We start from the raw sequence: 17,769 nt of genomic DNA, 5'->3' as shown, positions 1-17,769 counted from the left end.
TACCTCAGCACGTCCCAAAGAGGATGGCCAACCAGAAGCTTTCGAAGGAATTAGAACCAAGAGAAGGAAAGAGTGAGGGAAAATGGCAAAGGGACTTACCGAGGCGACAGAGATAGAACATGCTCTGTTTGCAAAGGAACAAAACAGGGGAACTCGGGACACCCAGAAAAACTCCATTATAAAAGGAGGGGACGAGTTGTGAAGAAGGCAGCGAGAAAAAAGGAAAGAAACACAAAAAAGAAGAAATTCTCTAGGAAGAACCATCAGAAAAATCCATGCAGAAAGAAAATACTAAGGGAAGAACAAATACTGTTTCCCGATATCCTGTAAAGGCCACTATTGCACATACTCGGATTCAACGAGAATCAAACTTTGCAAGTTTTGAAGGCTGAAATAGCCATTCAAGACTGCAATTTTTGAGCTTGATTGGACCTTGTATCACGTCCTAGTGAGCTTTCTGTAATCAAACAGATAATTTGTTAATGAAATACTGCTTCATAATTCCCAGGATCCCCACAGCACCTTTTCTTTATCGTCTTGCTAATCCTGTCTTTCTTCTGAATTTACGTTGTTAATATTTTTGGCATTCTACGATATCCTTGTTTGTCATTTTTTTTTTTGTATATTGTCAGGAGTATTCTCTGCATCTACTTGACTCTTAAACAGCTCGTTAGCTGCGGTAAGTCAAGGCCCGGTCCACCAAATCCTTCTTTTTTTTCATTTAGGCCCGGGATCCTTGGGCCTGAGTATCCTGAAAAAAAGCACTCTCACACACTCATCGAAAAAAAAAAAGATGCCTCTTATACAAGACACTGAAATGCAGGGCCCTCTTGATAGGTTTGTTTTAATTCTTAATTAAAAATCTACAATCTTCATGGTGAGGTCATTTCATTTGCACATTGATTAGCTTCTTTGAAATACTTGACCAGAACTTGTATTTTGTTTTCTCACGTAACCCTTTATTAATTCTAGTTTTATTGCCTGTACCAACTACCAATTCTTATATTTATAGTACAGTATATTTTATGGACCTTGATAGTTGCTTCATCATCACTTTTCCAAATTTTAAAAGTCTTCTTAAAGACCCCATCCCCCCCTTTTTTTATTTATTGTTGTTTAAAGCCGCTGTTGAAACTTGAAATTAACAATGTTCTGAAAATTTAGAATTATTTTAAAACTTTTTAAAGTGAAAGCTTGAAATTTACTACTGCAAGCTTCAAGGCTCATAAAGACAGGAGTTTAACGTGACACCATGTCGCCATAACAAGTGTTAATATCCAAACAACAAGCACTTCTCATGGAAGCGTTAAATGTACTTTTCATGTTCATTATCTGTGCAATCCAATTCTAAATAAGAAATAGCATGACCTATTCATCAAAAAAAAGAAAAGAAAAAAGAAATCACATAGACCTTGTAAACTAATGCAGTGTAAATATTACAAAGCATTGCATAATTGATTTAATGTCACTGAGAACTAACAAAGAACAAATTAGTATATAAATTAATGGGTATGCAATTGTAATTATTCGAAACAATTGTAGCATTTTTCTTTAAAAATTAGCACTTGAATATCTTAAAGAAAAATAACTAAATATATGCTAAGATGGAAAAAATTTGGGACCTAACTGGGAGTCTTGGCTATCTAATCAGGATCAAATTGTCAAGAAATAAAGCTTGGAGGTTTGGAAGCAACCTTAGCATTTAGCAATGAAGAGAATGGTAGGTTTTTGCTTTGGTTGAAGCTGCTGGCAGTTGTAAATAATTATCGATTGTATGAAAACTCAATGTATACCTTAACATCGATCTGGATAGGACCTATAAAGAGGAGAAAAATTTGCTCGCTACACCAGGACAAACCAATGACGACATTCTCTTCTTGGTTTCCAACTATGGAGCTAATCATTTAAAGTAATATTAAAATTTGATGGATAGATGGGGTTGGTGGCAGTAAATGCAATGGTGAGTTGAGAAGGTTGTATTATACAATTATGCACAAAGTCTGGTGTGAGAGTGAGACCATATTTTCCAAGACTCTCGAGCTACTCCTAATGATCAGTTTTACTTGGCTACTCTTTGCAACCGAAGGCACTTGTCAGCATTTGGTCCTCCCTGCATGCGTTTAATCGACACATAATACGCTTATGGCCACACCCAAATCAGGGACGGAACCAGAATTCATACCTGAGGGGGGCAAAGCTTAAAACCAAAAAAAAATTTATGAAAATAAAAACTAGCATCTATTTCATATTCAACAAAATACTACATACAAAATAAGTATTTCTTAAACATTTCATATTATAAAACACATCAACAAAGTATAACATAAAAAATGAGTGTTTCTTATTTTGTGCGCGATTTTTGTTTAGTCCATATTTATTTTTTTATTTTGTTTTTGTAGTTAAAGGGGTATAAATTTTTTTTTATTTATTTATTTTCTTGTAGATCAATATCTAAATATTTTGGAGGAGGAGAGACAAATATATATATAAGGGCAAATCTTAATTTTTTTATACTTTTTTTTTTTTTTTTTAATGTGGAGGGGGGGTGGGGGGGGCAATGGCCCCCTTTGCTCCAACGTAGATCCGTCCCTGACCCAAACCTACATCCAATTCACAACATATATATTTGAATGTCAAGTTGTGATGGAATTTTTTAGCACACTTACACATGGGACCACCATGAACCAATTACAAGGTGAGATTTGAATGCATACTTGGGTGTGCCCTTAGACTTTCTCCTTAATACTCCTATTTGATAAATAATAAGATAGACATAATATGAATCTAGTTTTCCTTCCAATAGTATGAATTTCTTTGTCTATGAATCTATCATTGTTAGACAAGAATTAGCTCTAGTGCTTCAATGTATTAGAGTTGACACGATGCAAACACGTGATCATATCATGTCAACTCCGGTGCATTGAAACTAACCCTTACCAGTTACCATCATGGTTTAGGTTGTTGGTCTTAAGGGCCGAACTCCCCTAAGTTATAGGCCAAGGTCATAATGCCCCACGGAAAGGTTCATGTTACTTTGGTCTGTAAAGAAGCAAGCATTAAAATACTAATGGGTTTTGGTAAAGACATTGTTGCCGTTTTGTAAAAAGTTGAATCTAGAGTCGTTTCCACTTGTGTTGAGGTGACTCATCTCCAACATTAGATAAAGAAGGAAATTACTACTTAGATCTTTTAGTAAAAGTTAAGACATGAATTTTACTTTTTTAAAGGAAAGTAAAGACATGAATTAGCTAGCTGTAGCTGTAGGGAACCTTTTATGTTGTATTAGATTAGATCCTCCTAACTTTGTTGCAAGTCAATTATTGATAAAGATCTTCATAAAAAAAAGATAATCGATAGATATGTATGGGTGTCAACTCAACTATTGAGACTTTTGTTTTGTAATTAAATTTCCATTAAAAACAAAAAAATCTTAAACGGTGTTAGAAACGACGTTTCTGTGATAAGATTCAAAGCAAATAGCAGCTGCACACGTGCCCCCACCCTACACATTCAAATTCCAATGTGTCAACTACTGTCAACTACCTTATACTCTACCTATGAAAACTGTCCCCCACATCTGACCGTTTATTTCCACGTACAAACAATCCAACGGCCAGGATATCTCAGCCGCAATTGTTGAAAAAAACACTCACTCTTCCAAATCCTATCCAACTACGTAAACTCAACCCCCCCAATCCCACATAGCCACGTGCTCAGAAATCACAAAAGTACACAACTATGTCCTACACTTCCTTTAATTTCCAACCCCAATAACAGTGTCCTAGACTCCAAAAAGTCCTAGTCCCTAGTCCCCATTATCTCAAAGTTGAAAGCTTTGGAGCTTTATTTTTGTGCCTTTGTGGTTGTCACTTACTCCTCCTTTTTTTCATTCTTTCTTTCTTTCCAGGAATCAAGCATCATTTTAAAGAATTGTTCACCATAATTGTACGGCAAGTATAATGAGTTTATGATTATCTTATTCTTCATCTTCTATCTCCTGCACATATGAATCTTATTATATCTATAGTTGCCTAGTGCTTGATTTGTCAGTTTCTTCTGTTTTTAGGATTCGTATTGATTTGAAATTAGTGAATTTTGTGAAATTCGATATGGGTTGTGGATATTCTGATGTTTGTGATCTGGGTTTGTGACTATTCCTATGAATTTTTATTTACATGTTATTCTTTGGGGGAGAATATATCTTATTAAGCTTTTTTAGCTTGTAACTCCATAACTTCAGCTCAACTTGGGTTGCACATGGTTGTAGTACTAGCAATTATGGTAGAGATGGGTTCAAAAGTTTCTTGGATTTTTCTACCTAGCTTTTTCCATATAAAGGAAAGAAATTAAAGCTACTTTGTACCCTTTTTCTTTCTCTTTCTTTCCCTCTACTAGCAATTGGTCATTTACCAATATAAACCTCAACTTGATTGGCTTGCTTTTGATTCAGATTGAATGGATGCAAGTTTTAAAATAAAAAAAATGGCTGCAGGGACTGAATACCAACCTCATCTTTCCATTTTAGAAGATGGTTGCAGAAAGGGGAATGTGACCTCAATGAGAAATGATAAATCTGAAACTGCAGAGAGCACAAAAGTAGTGCTCATGGGGAAACCTCCTCGGTACCTCCCACCAATAGGACACTGCATGAGCTCAACTCAGTTGGCTTCTACTGCTGAAGTGGTGAGAAAAACTATATTGCAGTGTTCATCTTCTTTTCATACTGAATTTGTATTATATGTAATGTATTGCATTTTGATTTGTGATCCATTTTGCTTAGGAATTGGATAGTGGGGTTGTTAGCACAGAGTCACCATCAGATGGTAATGCCATGTTTGTACCTGTTTTTCGTTCTGGAATCTGTTCAGAGATTGGACCCAAACCTTATATGGAGGATGAGCACATATGTATCGATAATCTTTTTGAACATCTAGGTTCAACTGCACCCTTCCCTTCTCCTGGAGCTTTCTATGGGGTCTGTATTTTAATTGCTGGAATCATAGATTTAGAGTTTTAATTCTAGATTGCCGATACTTAAATTATAGATTGGTAAATAAGCAATAGACCAGTGGTGATTGCACAATTGCCATAGCATGCCATTGGCTATGTGATCTGATCATTACTGTCCTGCTGCAGGTGTTTGATGGCCATGGGGGTATAGATGCAGCTTTATTTGTGAGAGAGAACATTCTTCGATTTATATTGGAGGACTCTCATTTCCCCATTTGTGTGAACAAGGCCATTAAGAGTGCTTTTCTGAGAGCTGACCATGCTTTTGCTGATGCAGCTTCTCTTGATAGTTCCTCTGGCACCACTGCCTTGACTGCCCTTATTTTTGGAAGGTACTGTTTCTAGTCTGAACTTGCTATTTCTGTTCATTGTTTTAGAAAAATTAATTTCCTGAAATTCAGTATTGGATGAATTAAAATCTTACCACATAACTGAAAATGATTTTCCTATGATTGTTGGCTAGTATCTATGAAGTACATAATACTAGTATCTGCATTATCCTTCAGGCTTACGGTATCGTCAGAAATTATTCATGTCCACAGGAAATAATAATTGATCAATTGGCAATGAAGATATTATGCAGCCTATATGTGGAGGAAAATGATTAATGAAAATATGGACTCTGCAAAAATAACAGTTACTTTTTACTCTTATCTTGTTCAGGTAATAACCATGCTTGGTTAACTGTGGAATAAAACTTCACTTGCCACTAAACTACTTTTGCTGTTTGGGGCCACCAATAATGTTTTCATCTCTGGATGTCTTCAATCTTCATTATGACTTTCTAGGTCCTGAAATCATGGTTGGGAACATGGGTATGTTATTTTGGGATTGGGTTGGCAAACACTACCGTCCATTTTAGAGACATGGTTATGGTATAACTTAGTAATAATGATCAAATGAGTGATACTAAGGATACTGCAAATTTTATTATGTAACTAATTGTTGAGAAGGCATCAATCATGCTTATTACCACACTAGTTGAAAAAAATTTGCATTAAAATCAGTAGTAGTTTTAGCGTCTTTCCTGTCAGTTTTCCTTATCAAATAAAGTTAAGATGAACGCTTGCTACATGAAGAGTTTTAACCACTCAATATAGGACAGTCTCTGGATGCAATGTCTGAAGAATTTAGCTATGATTATTTTGTGTCTCTAGGGATGAGGCCACTTATGTTTGACATATGATCTCTCCTTCCAGGATGATGCTAATTGCCAATGCAGGGGACTGTCGAGCTGTGTTGGGGAAACGTGGTAAGGCAGTAGAGCTGTCCAGAGACCATAAACCCGATAGCTCCTCTGAGAGACTAAGAATTGAGAAGCTTGGTGGTGTAGTATATGATGGATACCTTAATGGTCAATTATCAGTGGCTCGAGCTATTGGAGATTGGCACATGAAAGATCCCAAAGGCTCATCCAGTCCGTTGAGTGCAGAGCCAGAGCTTCAGGACATGGTACTGAATGAAGAAGATGAATTCCTTATACTAGGCTGTGATGGCCTATGGGATGTGATGAGCAGCCAGTGTGCAGTAACAATTGCAAGGAAAGAGTTAATGCTTCACAATGATCCGGAGAGATGCTCAAGGGAGCTGGTTAGGGAGGCACTCAAACGCAATACATGTGATAACCTGACTGTTGTTACTGTGTGTTTCTCCCCAGACCCACCACCTGCGCTTGAGATCCCGAAATTCCAATTCAAAAGGTGTATATCTGCAGAAAGTCTAGATCTTCTCCAAGATCTTCTGGACAGTAATATATGATTAGATTTGATGGATGCTTGATAGCAAATTTGAATGATAATACTATGAATAGCCAACCGTGGCATGCATTTGATCTTGCTCAAATGAAAACTTGAAATAGAACTTTTATTCTCCATGGGAGATTGGATGTCTTAGAGAAAGGAAACCTTGTTTCATTTTGAAGATTCATGTTACCCTTCGTATGAGGTCAAGACCTTTCATTTTTTAAGCTTCCCGTACCACCTCCCTGGATACCCACAAGACCATCGTAAGTTAAAAGCTAAATTTTGTCTAGGTATTGTACCTTAAATTTCCCTAGGTAAATTTAATAATAAGATTACACTAGTTAAGCTACATGGATGAATTTAATTGTCATTAGGTAAAGATAACATCATTTTTGTTTCATTGACTGTTGATCATCATTGCATTAACATGGTTAATTCAATTGGAAAACTTAAATTACAACATTTAAGGAACAGTACCTAAGGTGCAACAACAAAACATAACAATTAAATTCATGGTTTTGCACAAGATCACTTTCCAATGATGCACCTTAAAGAGAATATTTTATTTATCATTTGGTTTTTTGGTTTCATTTCAAAGAAATTGTAGTACACTTGTAAGGAACAAATAATTGGCAGCAGAGCAGAGCAAAACCTACCGACAAAATTACTAACCCATTGGCAAAAAGAAATACAAGCCTAACCCGAAGAGGAAAATGGAACTCAAATATAATGAACAACGTATACAAATGCACAGAAAACTGCATTTGGATCATGAATTCTCTACCCGTTGTCGTTTTGCAGAACTATTATCACATTCATCGGATATATTAGTAATCTGTTTCTCATCATTGCCATCAATTGTTTCCTTGCCATCATGTTTAAAAGTCCAACCAGGAAAATCAGACTCTGAGAACAAAGAGGTGGGAATAGCTTTGTAGAATGCCAGTGGAACCTGTTTTACCCTTCGCCTAATCTGCAATATTAAAGGAGAAGCTTTGAGGGAACTTAAAATGCATAAAAGAAAATGTTTTAGCATCCAAAATATTAACAAATACTTGACCGTACTGTGTCCTTGAATTATTTCACCGGAAAAAATAAGCTTTAACTAATTTAACAAACAGCTAATTTGAGCCAGCATTGAAGGTGACTAAAGGCATAGATTTGAAATATGGTACCACTGTGAAATATCCTAGTTGAGCGCACACAGAAAACTGTCTCCATGATGCAATTAAAGTTATCTCATTTAATTTTCCAGATAAGTAATACTGAAGCAACCCCATGTTAAGCTTCAAAGATAGCACTGTAAAAATGCATCTAGATAAGTATGGGCACATTGACAGGTACTCAACTACCAATCATGCTCCAATCAGGGTTAAAATAGTATTTCATTGTTAAATCCAGTCAATGGCATAAAAAGCATTTTTTTTCCTGATTAATGGAAAATTAATAAAAAAATTTCATGTATTGACAGACATGAGAACATTACCTCATCCCCAAAAATTGTTGCATATGAACCAGAACTGAAATCTTGAACTGTCATTTCAGTCGTTTTAGCTCTGACTGTCAAGTCATTCTCAAGTGATAAAACAAACCTAACACCATAAGGAAAAAATACATTACCAAATAGAATCAAGCATTTGTACATGCATTACAAAAATATATGTACATTTGAATATGTACATGCAAATGTAGGGGTGTGATAACAAGGATCAAAGCATGTACCTTGAGACAGCAGGGCAGTAGTGGTGACGGAGGGTATCAATCTCCCAAAGGGAACTTTCTGTTCCAAAAATGTTCATCAATATGTAAAGTTACGATAGAAAGTAATTGCACCACTCAGAGTGAGCAAATATATTAACGAATGAAATCAAGCAATGTAAACTGGAGAGAAGACATGGAGGATCCGTGTGATGTTCACATTCATTGCTTACATGATACAGGGATCACACTAATTTATATCTATTAAAACAGGATGCCTTCTTAGGTCATCAAACCTGACAGTACTAAGGAACTAAAGAAGAAAAAAGGAGATTTTAGGCTTCCAAGCCAAACAAACAAAAAAGTACAGAAGTCATGAACTATACTTTTGAGTGGTTATACTTAGTGAGCCTAGTTGCATCAAGAAGATCAATCCAGCCTCAAAGCTAAACAACATAAACCATAGAGGTCAATTGTATTATAATGTTGAACCAAAACATCTTAAATGTGAAAATAAAAGTCCAAATACATACGATCCCTTTTCATCCCAGTTTAATGGCTCTAAAGTTTTCCAAAACATAAGAGTGTGCAACTAAGCCTAATAAAATTCAACCTATGCAATAATTGGGAGCATCATAGTTAATTTGTACCAATCTGCAAGCACTCAAGCTCTGTATTCTTCATCTATGGGTAAGTAAGATAATAGAAAACAAAAGTGCATGCAGAGTGATGTGATGGATAAACTCATAATAATGCATTTCACAACTACTTTGGGTTGGCTAAGGGCAGTAAATTAGCCAAAATGAGAGAGGAATAGAAAAAGATTCAAGAAGATACTTACTCATGGCCTTGGACTTTATAGGATTACTTTCCTCATTGTCAAAATGATCAATGCCTAGTTTCCTGCTGGACATATCTGCATCTGTTTCTTTTGCGGTTTCCTCTTGAACTTCCTGCACAAACTTCTAATTTAGCCCTTCTTACAGAATGCATGAAAGGTAAAAAAAAATATTTCAACCATTGGAAAGAGTTATTAGTTGAACTTAAAATTATGATATTTAAAGAATTAGTGGAAACAGGGTCAAAACCATTCATTCACCAAAGTTTAGAAAGTAAAAATCTGAGTGGCCAAATCTAATTTGGTGAACCTTACGTGCTTTTTCTCCATTGGATTGAACATACTGGAAACCAACCAATCTAGCGTTACTAAACTGACAGCTATTAATTACTGAACACACAACCAGAACATAATAGGACTCCAAGAAAAAGTTTGCCATTTCCATTCATAGTTCAGAATTGTAAACAGATAAAGCTTCATATGCAGCACGATGCAGTGTCCAAAACTCCTGCTAAAAGAGTAACTCTCACTCTTTCCTCTGTGTGACTTCTAATCATCCATATATTTCATTTCGTACATTAAATTTGATCCTTTTACTGTTGATACCAAAGCGTATTTTTCATAACTAACATTAATTTTAGCAACTCTTGTCAACTTCATGGACAAAAGCTACAACTTTAGCAGCAAAATGCATCGTGGAGCTGCAAACACCCATGCCAAGTCTTCAATTAATAATTGCAAAAACATAGTGGGGGCCAATAATATTTTTTTTGATAAATAACGTAAGAATATTATTAATAATAGAAGTGGGGGCCAATAATATGACTTGGTCTAATTGTATCATTGAAGTATGTGCTGCACCTCTAAATTTTCTTGTACTACCAATCACACAATCAGGTGGCAACTTTATCATTATACTACGTAGAAAACCTTGATATTCTAAAACCCAGCATATTTTCCTCCATACCACAATTATAAAGCCTATCTAACATACTGGTATTTACCATGTGGAAACCAATCTATTTAACTCCAATTTTTATGTTATGTTATTCTGCATTAGGCAACAAACAGAGAAAAAGTTTCAAGAAACAAGCAAAGGAGATGCAATTTATGCAATGCACAATATAGAATCTACCTACAATCCCACTCATAATAATAAACCCAGTGAGCCCCACTTGCACCAAAGTCAAATGGATCATGGGGAAATTGAACCAAAAAAATATAATTGAAAGTAAATAGTAAGATTGTATTGCTACCCGGTGCACCAAACAGTTGATTGAAGGATGTCTTCGTAAAAGATTGTGAATCAGAGCTATAATAACCAATGCTCCTGAAGCAGGAACTGAAAGCGACAGCCGACTCAATTTCTTAGCAAAAGCAGCTGCCAAATATGCCGGGAGAAGTGTAGACTTTAAGCAAGAATCAAGAAGCTACAGAAAATACATTGCATTCACTTAGAAAATAAGAAATTGCTCAAGAAGAGCCTAAATTCCAACACTAAAGCATAAAGTGTAAAGATGAACTATGTAGTTACCTGGAAAAATTTTGCCCGATGTTTTGCCATGAAGATAGAAGGGACCAATAAAGCATAAAGCTTTTCATAAAAGTTAGGGTACTCTAAACCATACTGTGTCATGAGGATGAAGAGACTGCTAAGAGCCATGACACTGACAACACCACCAATGTCATATGATCTTGTCAAAAAATCACTGCACATTGTCAGGGAGTAAATTAGACACAAGTTCACCATTCCAAAGAGAAAAAGACGCAAGATGTAAAATATGAAACAATACGAAATCTACTAAGTATGTAAATTTTACCATAACATTATAGGATTAGACAGATAAGGAATGACGGCCTGGTGAAGAGTCACAAGAACCTGAACGTGAGAAAATAATGGAACACCTTAAGATAAAAAGAACAGCAAAAACAAAAAATAAACATGCTGAGAGAGAGAGAGACTACAATTACCAAAAACCAATCAAATTGGTGCTAATATTAAGAATGAAGAACTCAACTCATAAATTATTGTTTTATATATATAAACATAACTCATGCACCCATATGAGATTTAAACCATTACCTTACCTTCCACCACTTTTGGGGGCAGAAGATACCATTTGGTTCAAATGCAATTGGTGTGAGAATGAAAATTATATCCATCAGAAGTTGTAAAAAAAAAGATATTGGCTTAAGATTATTAGGGGGAAAAGAAAAAAGTTACAAAAATGACAAGAGAGCCTATTAGGATCTGAGGATCCAAGTTTGATTGCCAGGGCATTTGTTTTAATTCTAACCTCAAGACTAGCCATAACAAGTAAGACAACTTCATTTCCATGCATTTTGACATTTAATAGATTATGCCTAAGAGCACAATATGCTGTTTCTAACATAGTATGAAAAGTTTGAGGCTTACCTCCTTGTATACATCAAGTGGAAGCTGTAACCTAAGAAATGAAATCCATGCTTTTGTAAATTTTAATTTCATCTTTTTGGCAATTTTGGCAGCAGACAACACCTAAACACAAATACACAATATCAAAAAGAAATATACGAAAGAATATCAGTGGACATTATCCATTTAAGCATAATAATACAATGGAGTTTATAAATGAAAAATAAGAACTAATTTAACCAATAGTACAAACATTAAAGAGCCTGCACAAGTAAAACAATAGCAATTTACATTATTCTTGTTCTTCTCAGTATGGAGCTGTTTATCTTCTGCCTTTGGATTCCCAGAGAGCTCTTTACTATCACCTCCTTTAGATAAGAATCTTAATCAGTAAAGAAACAAGCAAAATTAAAGCTTAATTGAGCCCAAATAACAAAAGTTGTACAGTAATTAAAATTATGTATTTCCATCTTCTATGTTCGCCAGGCAGTTAGCATTAATGTCGGATAATAATCATGTAGGTGCAACTGAATAAAGGCCATATAAAGGACAGACTAGATTGATACATACTAGTCATGAATACATATATATACAAACTAAAGGAGTTACAACACCATATATTGGAAGAAAACTGAAAAGGAAATGATAAGCTCCAAGAGTAACCAGCAAGCAATCACCTGATCTGCTCCACATCTCGAAATCTGATTTTTCATCTGAGCCTTCAAGTGGGGGGATGTGCGATATAACATAATGTATATTGTGAATAAAAATCTCCAAGCTGCAAGAAAAGTAAACTTCTTTTACATAAATTCAACAGCTATCATCTAGATCCTGATAAAGAAGAGCACAGGTAAGGGGAGGAAGTAACAACTACATGAAAAATACCTACCTAGATTTTGAATGACTCTCATCGTTGCTGTCTGCATTCACATCTCCGTGATCTGATGAGGAAAATCAATAAAATGTTCTTATGTATATACCCAAAAAATAAAAGAGTTAGCAGAAAAGTTTCAATGTGGTGCATAGCAGGAAAAGTACCAGAAATGTCTTTTTCCTCCAAAGTTCTAGCAAGTTTTTCCAGACTAATGTAGGTAAAATAACTGCAAGTGAAAAATAATAATTCAAAAAAAATTATTTCAACAGAAAAAATTAAAAACAGAAGATAACATTTAAGTTAACTACAATTTTAAGATACCAGAAGCAAGCAATCGAAGTGAAACCTGAAAGAACCATATAGACACAACAGAGACTACATCTATCCTGTCCTACTGTGAATACTAAGTAACAACATGTCAACATACCATATTATCATCCAAAAGTAAAATTCACAAACATTGGTATGTAAGAAAGTGATCATACCAGACATCAATGTACTTGAAGTACTTTGACACAAATCAAGTCTACTATAAAATTAACATACACCATGACATAGACACAGCAGAGATTACGTCTTTCCTGTCCTACTGAGAACGCTAAGTAACAACATACTACAGTAACTACACCATCATCTAAAACTGAAATTCACAAACATTGGCAGTGTAAGAAAGTGATCATACCGTACATCAATGTACTTGAAGTACTTCGACACAAGCAAGTCTACAACGAAATTAACTGGCACCGTGGAGTGAACCTGCAACAGAAATGTCCATCCACATCACTAAGCGATGTAACAAATAATAACAAAATAAAAAATAAAAACCTCAGAAATTGTCCAAACTTACAATAGCATGTAAAAGCCTGTGGTATATAGCAGAGTGAAACCTCCCACCATTTGCAACTTTCACAAACTCCATCATCGTATCCAACACAACCTCCTATTCAAATTACCCCCAAAAAAAACACCAAATTAGACAAACGCACAATCAAAATAAACAAGAGTAAATTATACTTTTGAGGCATGAAATTTGGTGAAGCCTCAATTTTCGTCACTCAAATTTAAATTTAAAAAAGTCCGGATTTTGACCCTAAAATTTCAAAAAAAATGAACAATTCAGTCCCAATAGAACCAAAAATTGTTAATTTTTTTAAATTTTGGAGGCCCAATTCGAACTTTTTAAAGTTGAATGACCAAAAATCAAACTTAGAAGCATAATTTAACCAAATAAACAAACAAACAAAGTCTAACAACACTATATTTTTCATAATTGACATGCCCTGTAGCGATTGACAGATAATAAAAGTCGTGTCAGTGGTGAACCAAATTGGAAGTGACTCGTCACTCCAATCACAATAAATCATGTCAGCAGTTACGAAAAAGAAAATTAAAAATTACGAAAAATATTGTGTCCCTGGCAATACTTCAATAATAAACAAACAATTTACAAAGAAAAAGAAACAGACTTTGAGGGTTTCGTCGGCGAGAGGAGAAGCGGCGAAGTCAATGAGGGAATTGACGAAGATATCGAACTTGGAACGGACCCAAGTGTTGTAGATGAGTTCAGGGTCGTCATCGCGGTGGTTGGTAGAAGAAGGCTTGGAAGAAGGGAGGTCGGAGAGGATGGGAGCGAAGAAGGAGTGGAGAGAGAGGAGGGATTCGAGAGCGTGTGGAGGAGGAGAGGTCGGAGACACGTGTGAGAGGAGGATAGGGAGGTTGTTGATGTGAGCTCGAGATGAGAGCAGCTGGTGCCCTAGGGTTTTCAGCTCTGACAGAGAGAGTCTCTCTTTCGATTTCGATTTCGGTTTTGATTTGTTCTTTGCGTTTTTTGAAGCAATGGAAGCCATAGCTGAACTCTGTGTGTGTTCTCTCTGGTTAGGGTTTTTGGAGGAAGTAGAAAAAGAAACAGGGTTTAAGGGGGAGGGTCTGTTTGGATGCGCGGGGTTTTTTATTCTCTTGTCACGAATGGGAATGTGACTGAATTAGTACATGGAACTTGGAAGTTGGAACAATATGATCTTCTTCATCTTTTTTTTCTTTATTAGGTTCCATACATACATACATACATATATATATATATATATATATATATTTTTTTGGGATAATTTCATATTACCATCTTGTGGTTTGACTTGATTTCATATTACCTACATGAAATTTGAAAATTATCACTTGAATGAAATTAGTGATGTTCGGTAGCCTGTAGCCCACTTCATTATTCTCCATTAGAAAAACACTATTAAATGTCTTTCCCTCTTCTCTCTATTTCTCTCTTCTCCCTCTCTCCCTCTTCTCTCTATTCTCTTTGTTTCTCTCTCATTTATTTCTTCTTGTTTGAATCGGTGGCTTGGTTCTGGTGGTTGGTCTTGGTGATAGTGGGTTTCGCTGATGGTGAGTTTTGGTGATGTGGGTTTCAATGATGGCAGATGTTATTGGTGGTTGGATTTAGGGGTGGTGATTTGGTGGTTGCTAGGTTGGGTTTCAGTGGTGGAGTTGAATCAATGGCTGGGTTTTGGTGGTGGGTCTCTGTGATGGATTTCAATGATGGGTTTCATTGATGGGTTGATTTCAGGGGTGGCAACTTGGCGATTGCTAGGTTGGGTTTCAATGGTGATCATTTGGGTGTTGGCTGGATTTTACAGTGGAGATCAGGTTTAGGGTCAATTCTGTCTCTTCTTCTTCTTCGATCATTTGGGTTTCAGTTCAGATTGGGGTTGGGGTTGAATTTGTTGGGGCTTGCATTGAATCGGTTGTAAGCAAGGCTACGGTGGCGGTGGGTATTCCAAATTGGTTGCAAGTAATGGGTATTTTAGCTATGATGAGTTCTATGGGTTCAGATTTGGCTGGGTTTGGATTTGGGATTTCTGTTTGGTGTTCCAATGGTGGTTTGAGGTTTGGTTTGGTGCTTCAATGGTGTATAAGAGGTGATGGTCGTGGTGGTGTTGGTGGTGGTGGTGTTGTTTGGTTGGTTTGGTGTTTCTAGGTGGTTGGTTCGGTGATGCTGGTGATTCTCAGTGTGAGTTTGGTTGTTGAGGATAGAGACAGAGATGAGAGAGAAATCAATAGTTTTTTATAGTATTTGTTTTGTAGTTTATACTATTTTATTTTATTGAGTTATATATAAAAATAAAAACTAAATTGTAGAGAGAGTTGTAAAATGGGATGTTAAAATAGATAAAGTAGATTTTTAGAATGCAAAATAGAAGTTTTTTTTTTTTTTTTTTTTTTGCATCCTTGGATGCTAATGCTCTAAATGGTAATGGGTAAATGATTTGTTTCAATCAAACTAATGAAAGAAATCAAACAAAGAACTAGAAGATGGAATCTTTTTACCTTAATATTCGACAAGCATGTAACTCATACAAACACATTAAAATTAAACACAAATTTTGTTATAAAAGTATAAATTATTAAAAAAAAAATATCATGTAACCTATGCATACTTATAGATACATTTAAAATTAAACACAATTTTTATTATAAAAATATAAATAATTAGTCAAATTTTTTTTCAAAGTAAACATAATTAGTCACATATTAAAATTCTTACCTAAATTTAATACTACTCATGGTGATCTTTGTTGTGTGGTGATTTTTATTGAGTATATATGTGTGTGTGTGTGAGATTGGTTTATATATATATAGTTCATTAATATTAGATCCTTAGTATTTTGCACTCATTAACTCACTTAGTACAAAGATTAAAAAACTTAAGTGGGCACATAGCATAAAATTGGATTTTAATTTCAAGTTCTAATTGAACTTTCTCTAAGTTTTACATATATATATAAAGAGAGAGAGAGAGAGAGAGAGAGAGAGAGAGAGAGAGACTACAAATGCTATGTTAATTGCATCTGGTGTACCTTTACATTTTTGGGATAAAGCTATTTTAACTGCATGTCATGTTTTGAATAGAGTGCCACATAAAAAGTCACATACCGCACCTTTTGAGATGTGGAAAGGACATATGCCAAATTTGGGATATTTGAGAGTATGAGATTGTCTTACTTATGTAAGGATTACTGAACCTAAAATACCTAAATTAGGTATAAGAGCTACTACCTGTACTTTTCTTGGTTATGTGATTAATAGTGCAGCCTATAGATTTTTTGATCTTGAAAACAAAATAATTTTGAATCTAATAATGCAATTTTTCACGAAGAAAAATTTCCTTTTAAATTGAAAAATAGTGGGGGTGAAGAAAATATTTTATCACAACCTAGTTAATCTACTTCTCATTTACAAAATCAAGAAAATTTTGAAATGGGACCTAGAAGGACTAAAAGAGCTAGAGTTGAAAAGGATTTTGTCCTGATTATTATGTTTTTAACATTGAGGAAAATCCCAAAATTTAAAAGAGGTTTTAACATCACCTAATACTATATTTTGGAAAGAGGCTGTAAACGATGAGATGAAATCTCTAATTTCTAATAGAACTTGGAAATTAGTAGATCTTCCACCAGGTTATAAGAGTATAGGTTGTAAATGGGTCCTGAGAAAAAAGTTGAAACCGGATGGATCAATAGATAAGTTTAAAGCTAGACTTATTGCAAAAGGCTTTAAACAAAAAACTGATCTTGATTTCTTTGATACTTTTTCTCCGGTAACTAGAATTATATCTGTTAGATTGTTAATTGCTATTACTGCAATTTTTGATTTGAAAATTCATCAAATGGATGTAAAAACTATTTTTCTAAATGGAGACCTAGAGGAAGAGATTTATATGGATCAACCCAAAGGCTTTGTAGAGCTTGGACTAGAAAGCAAGGTATCTAAGCTAACTAAATCCCTATATGGCTTAAAACAAGCACCTAAGCAGTGGCATGAAAAGTTTGATTCTTGCATGATTGAGAATGGTTATAAATTGAATGAATGTGATAAATATATTTATTCTAAATCATGGAATAATTTATATGTTATTATTAGCCTCTATGTGGATGATATGTTGATTTTTGGCTCAAATATGCATGTTATATATGAGACAAAAAATATGCTTAAAAACCATTTTGATATGAAAGATCTTAGTGAGGCTAATTTTATTTTGGACATGAAAATTACAAAAACATGTGATGGAATATTTCTTGATCAATCCCATTATGTTGAGAAAATATAATTTTCATGATCACAAAAATGTAACTACTCCTTTTGATTCTAGTGTTCATTTATTTCCTGTGAATAATGATGATGAGATTTTTTATCAAAAGGATTATGC

The 17,769-nt window shown here is 34.9% G+C and overlaps 2 protein-coding genes across 4 annotated transcripts; one reads left to right on the top strand and one right to left on the bottom strand.

The window, feature by feature from the left end:
* The first annotated feature begins 3,776 nt into the window (after nucleotides 1-3,776).
* On the top strand, nucleotides 3,777-6,934 carry LOC115968628 (probable protein phosphatase 2C 27). Of its 3 annotated transcripts, none has more exons than XM_031088064.1 (5): nucleotides 3,777-3,945; nucleotides 4,451-4,683; nucleotides 4,781-4,975; nucleotides 5,137-5,342; nucleotides 6,210-6,934. In XM_031088064.1, the coding sequence occupies exons 2-5, from the start codon at nucleotides 4,456-4,458 to the stop codon at nucleotides 6,766-6,768; spliced, it is 1,188 nt and encodes a 395-aa protein (XP_030943924.1). In that variant the 5' UTR covers nucleotides 3,777-3,945; nucleotides 4,451-4,455; the 3' UTR covers nucleotides 6,769-6,934. The 3 variants fall into 3 exon arrangements, with proteins under 3 accessions (XP_030943924.1, XP_030943925.1, XP_030943926.1); XM_031088065.1 differs by having other exon boundaries at nucleotides 3,779-3,945; nucleotides 4,493-4,683; XM_031088066.1 differs by having other exon boundaries at nucleotides 3,779-3,950; nucleotides 4,493-4,683.
* A 345-nt stretch (nucleotides 6,935-7,279) lies between these two features.
* On the bottom strand, nucleotides 7,280-14,542 carry LOC115969168 (nucleolar complex protein 4 homolog). The gene is made up of 15 exons (XM_031088749.1): nucleotides 14,024-14,542; nucleotides 13,405-13,497; nucleotides 13,240-13,313; nucleotides 12,722-12,783; nucleotides 12,573-12,624; nucleotides 12,361-12,461; nucleotides 11,975-12,051; nucleotides 11,705-11,806; nucleotides 11,109-11,167; nucleotides 10,823-10,997; nucleotides 10,545-10,718; nucleotides 9,292-9,403; nucleotides 8,475-8,532; nucleotides 8,239-8,344; nucleotides 7,280-7,725 (listed from the first exon to the last, which is right to left on the bottom strand). The coding sequence occupies exons 1-15, from the start codon at nucleotides 14,402-14,404 to the stop codon at nucleotides 7,522-7,524; spliced, it is 1,830 nt and encodes a 609-aa protein (XP_030944609.1). The 5' UTR covers nucleotides 14,405-14,542; the 3' UTR covers nucleotides 7,280-7,521.
* Nucleotides 14,543-17,769: the final 3,227 nt, after the last annotated feature.

This window comes from Quercus lobata, chromosome 11 (assembly GCF_001633185.2).
Source record: "Quercus lobata isolate SW786 chromosome 11, ValleyOak3.0 Primary Assembly, whole genome shotgun sequence".
NCBI classification, from domain to species: Eukaryota; Viridiplantae; Streptophyta; class Magnoliopsida; order Fagales; family Fagaceae; genus Quercus; species Quercus lobata.
The sequence above is the reverse complement of the archived record's forward strand: the minus strand, read 5'-3'. Positions and strand labels throughout refer to the sequence as shown.

Excerpts from the sequence above, each read along its gene's own strand:
- LOC115968628 (XM_031088064.1), top strand. The coding sequence starts at position 4,456 with ATGGATGCAAGTTTTAAAATAAAAAAAATGGCTGCAGGGACTGAATAC. Across the intron at positions 4,684-4,780 it reads TGGCTTCTACTGCTGAAGTG|GAATTGGATAGTGGGGTTGT; the intron begins GTGAGAAAAACT and ends CATTTTGCTTAG. Across the intron at positions 5,343-6,209 it reads ACTGCCCTTATTTTTGGAAG|GATGATGCTAATTGCCAATG; the intron begins GTACTGTTTCTA and ends CTCTCCTTCCAG.
- LOC115969168 (XM_031088749.1), bottom strand. The coding sequence starts at position 14,404 with ATGGCTTCCATTGCTTCAAAAAACGCAAAGAACAAATCAAAACCGAAA. Across the intron at positions 13,314-13,404 it reads ACAGGCTTTTACATGCTATT|GTTCACTCCACGGTGCCAGT; the intron begins GTAAGTTTGGAC and ends TTTCTGTTGCAG. Across the intron at positions 12,625-12,721 it reads GGAGGAAAAAGACATTTCTG|ATCACGGAGATGTGAATGCA; the intron begins GTACTTTTCCTG and ends TTTCCTCATCAG.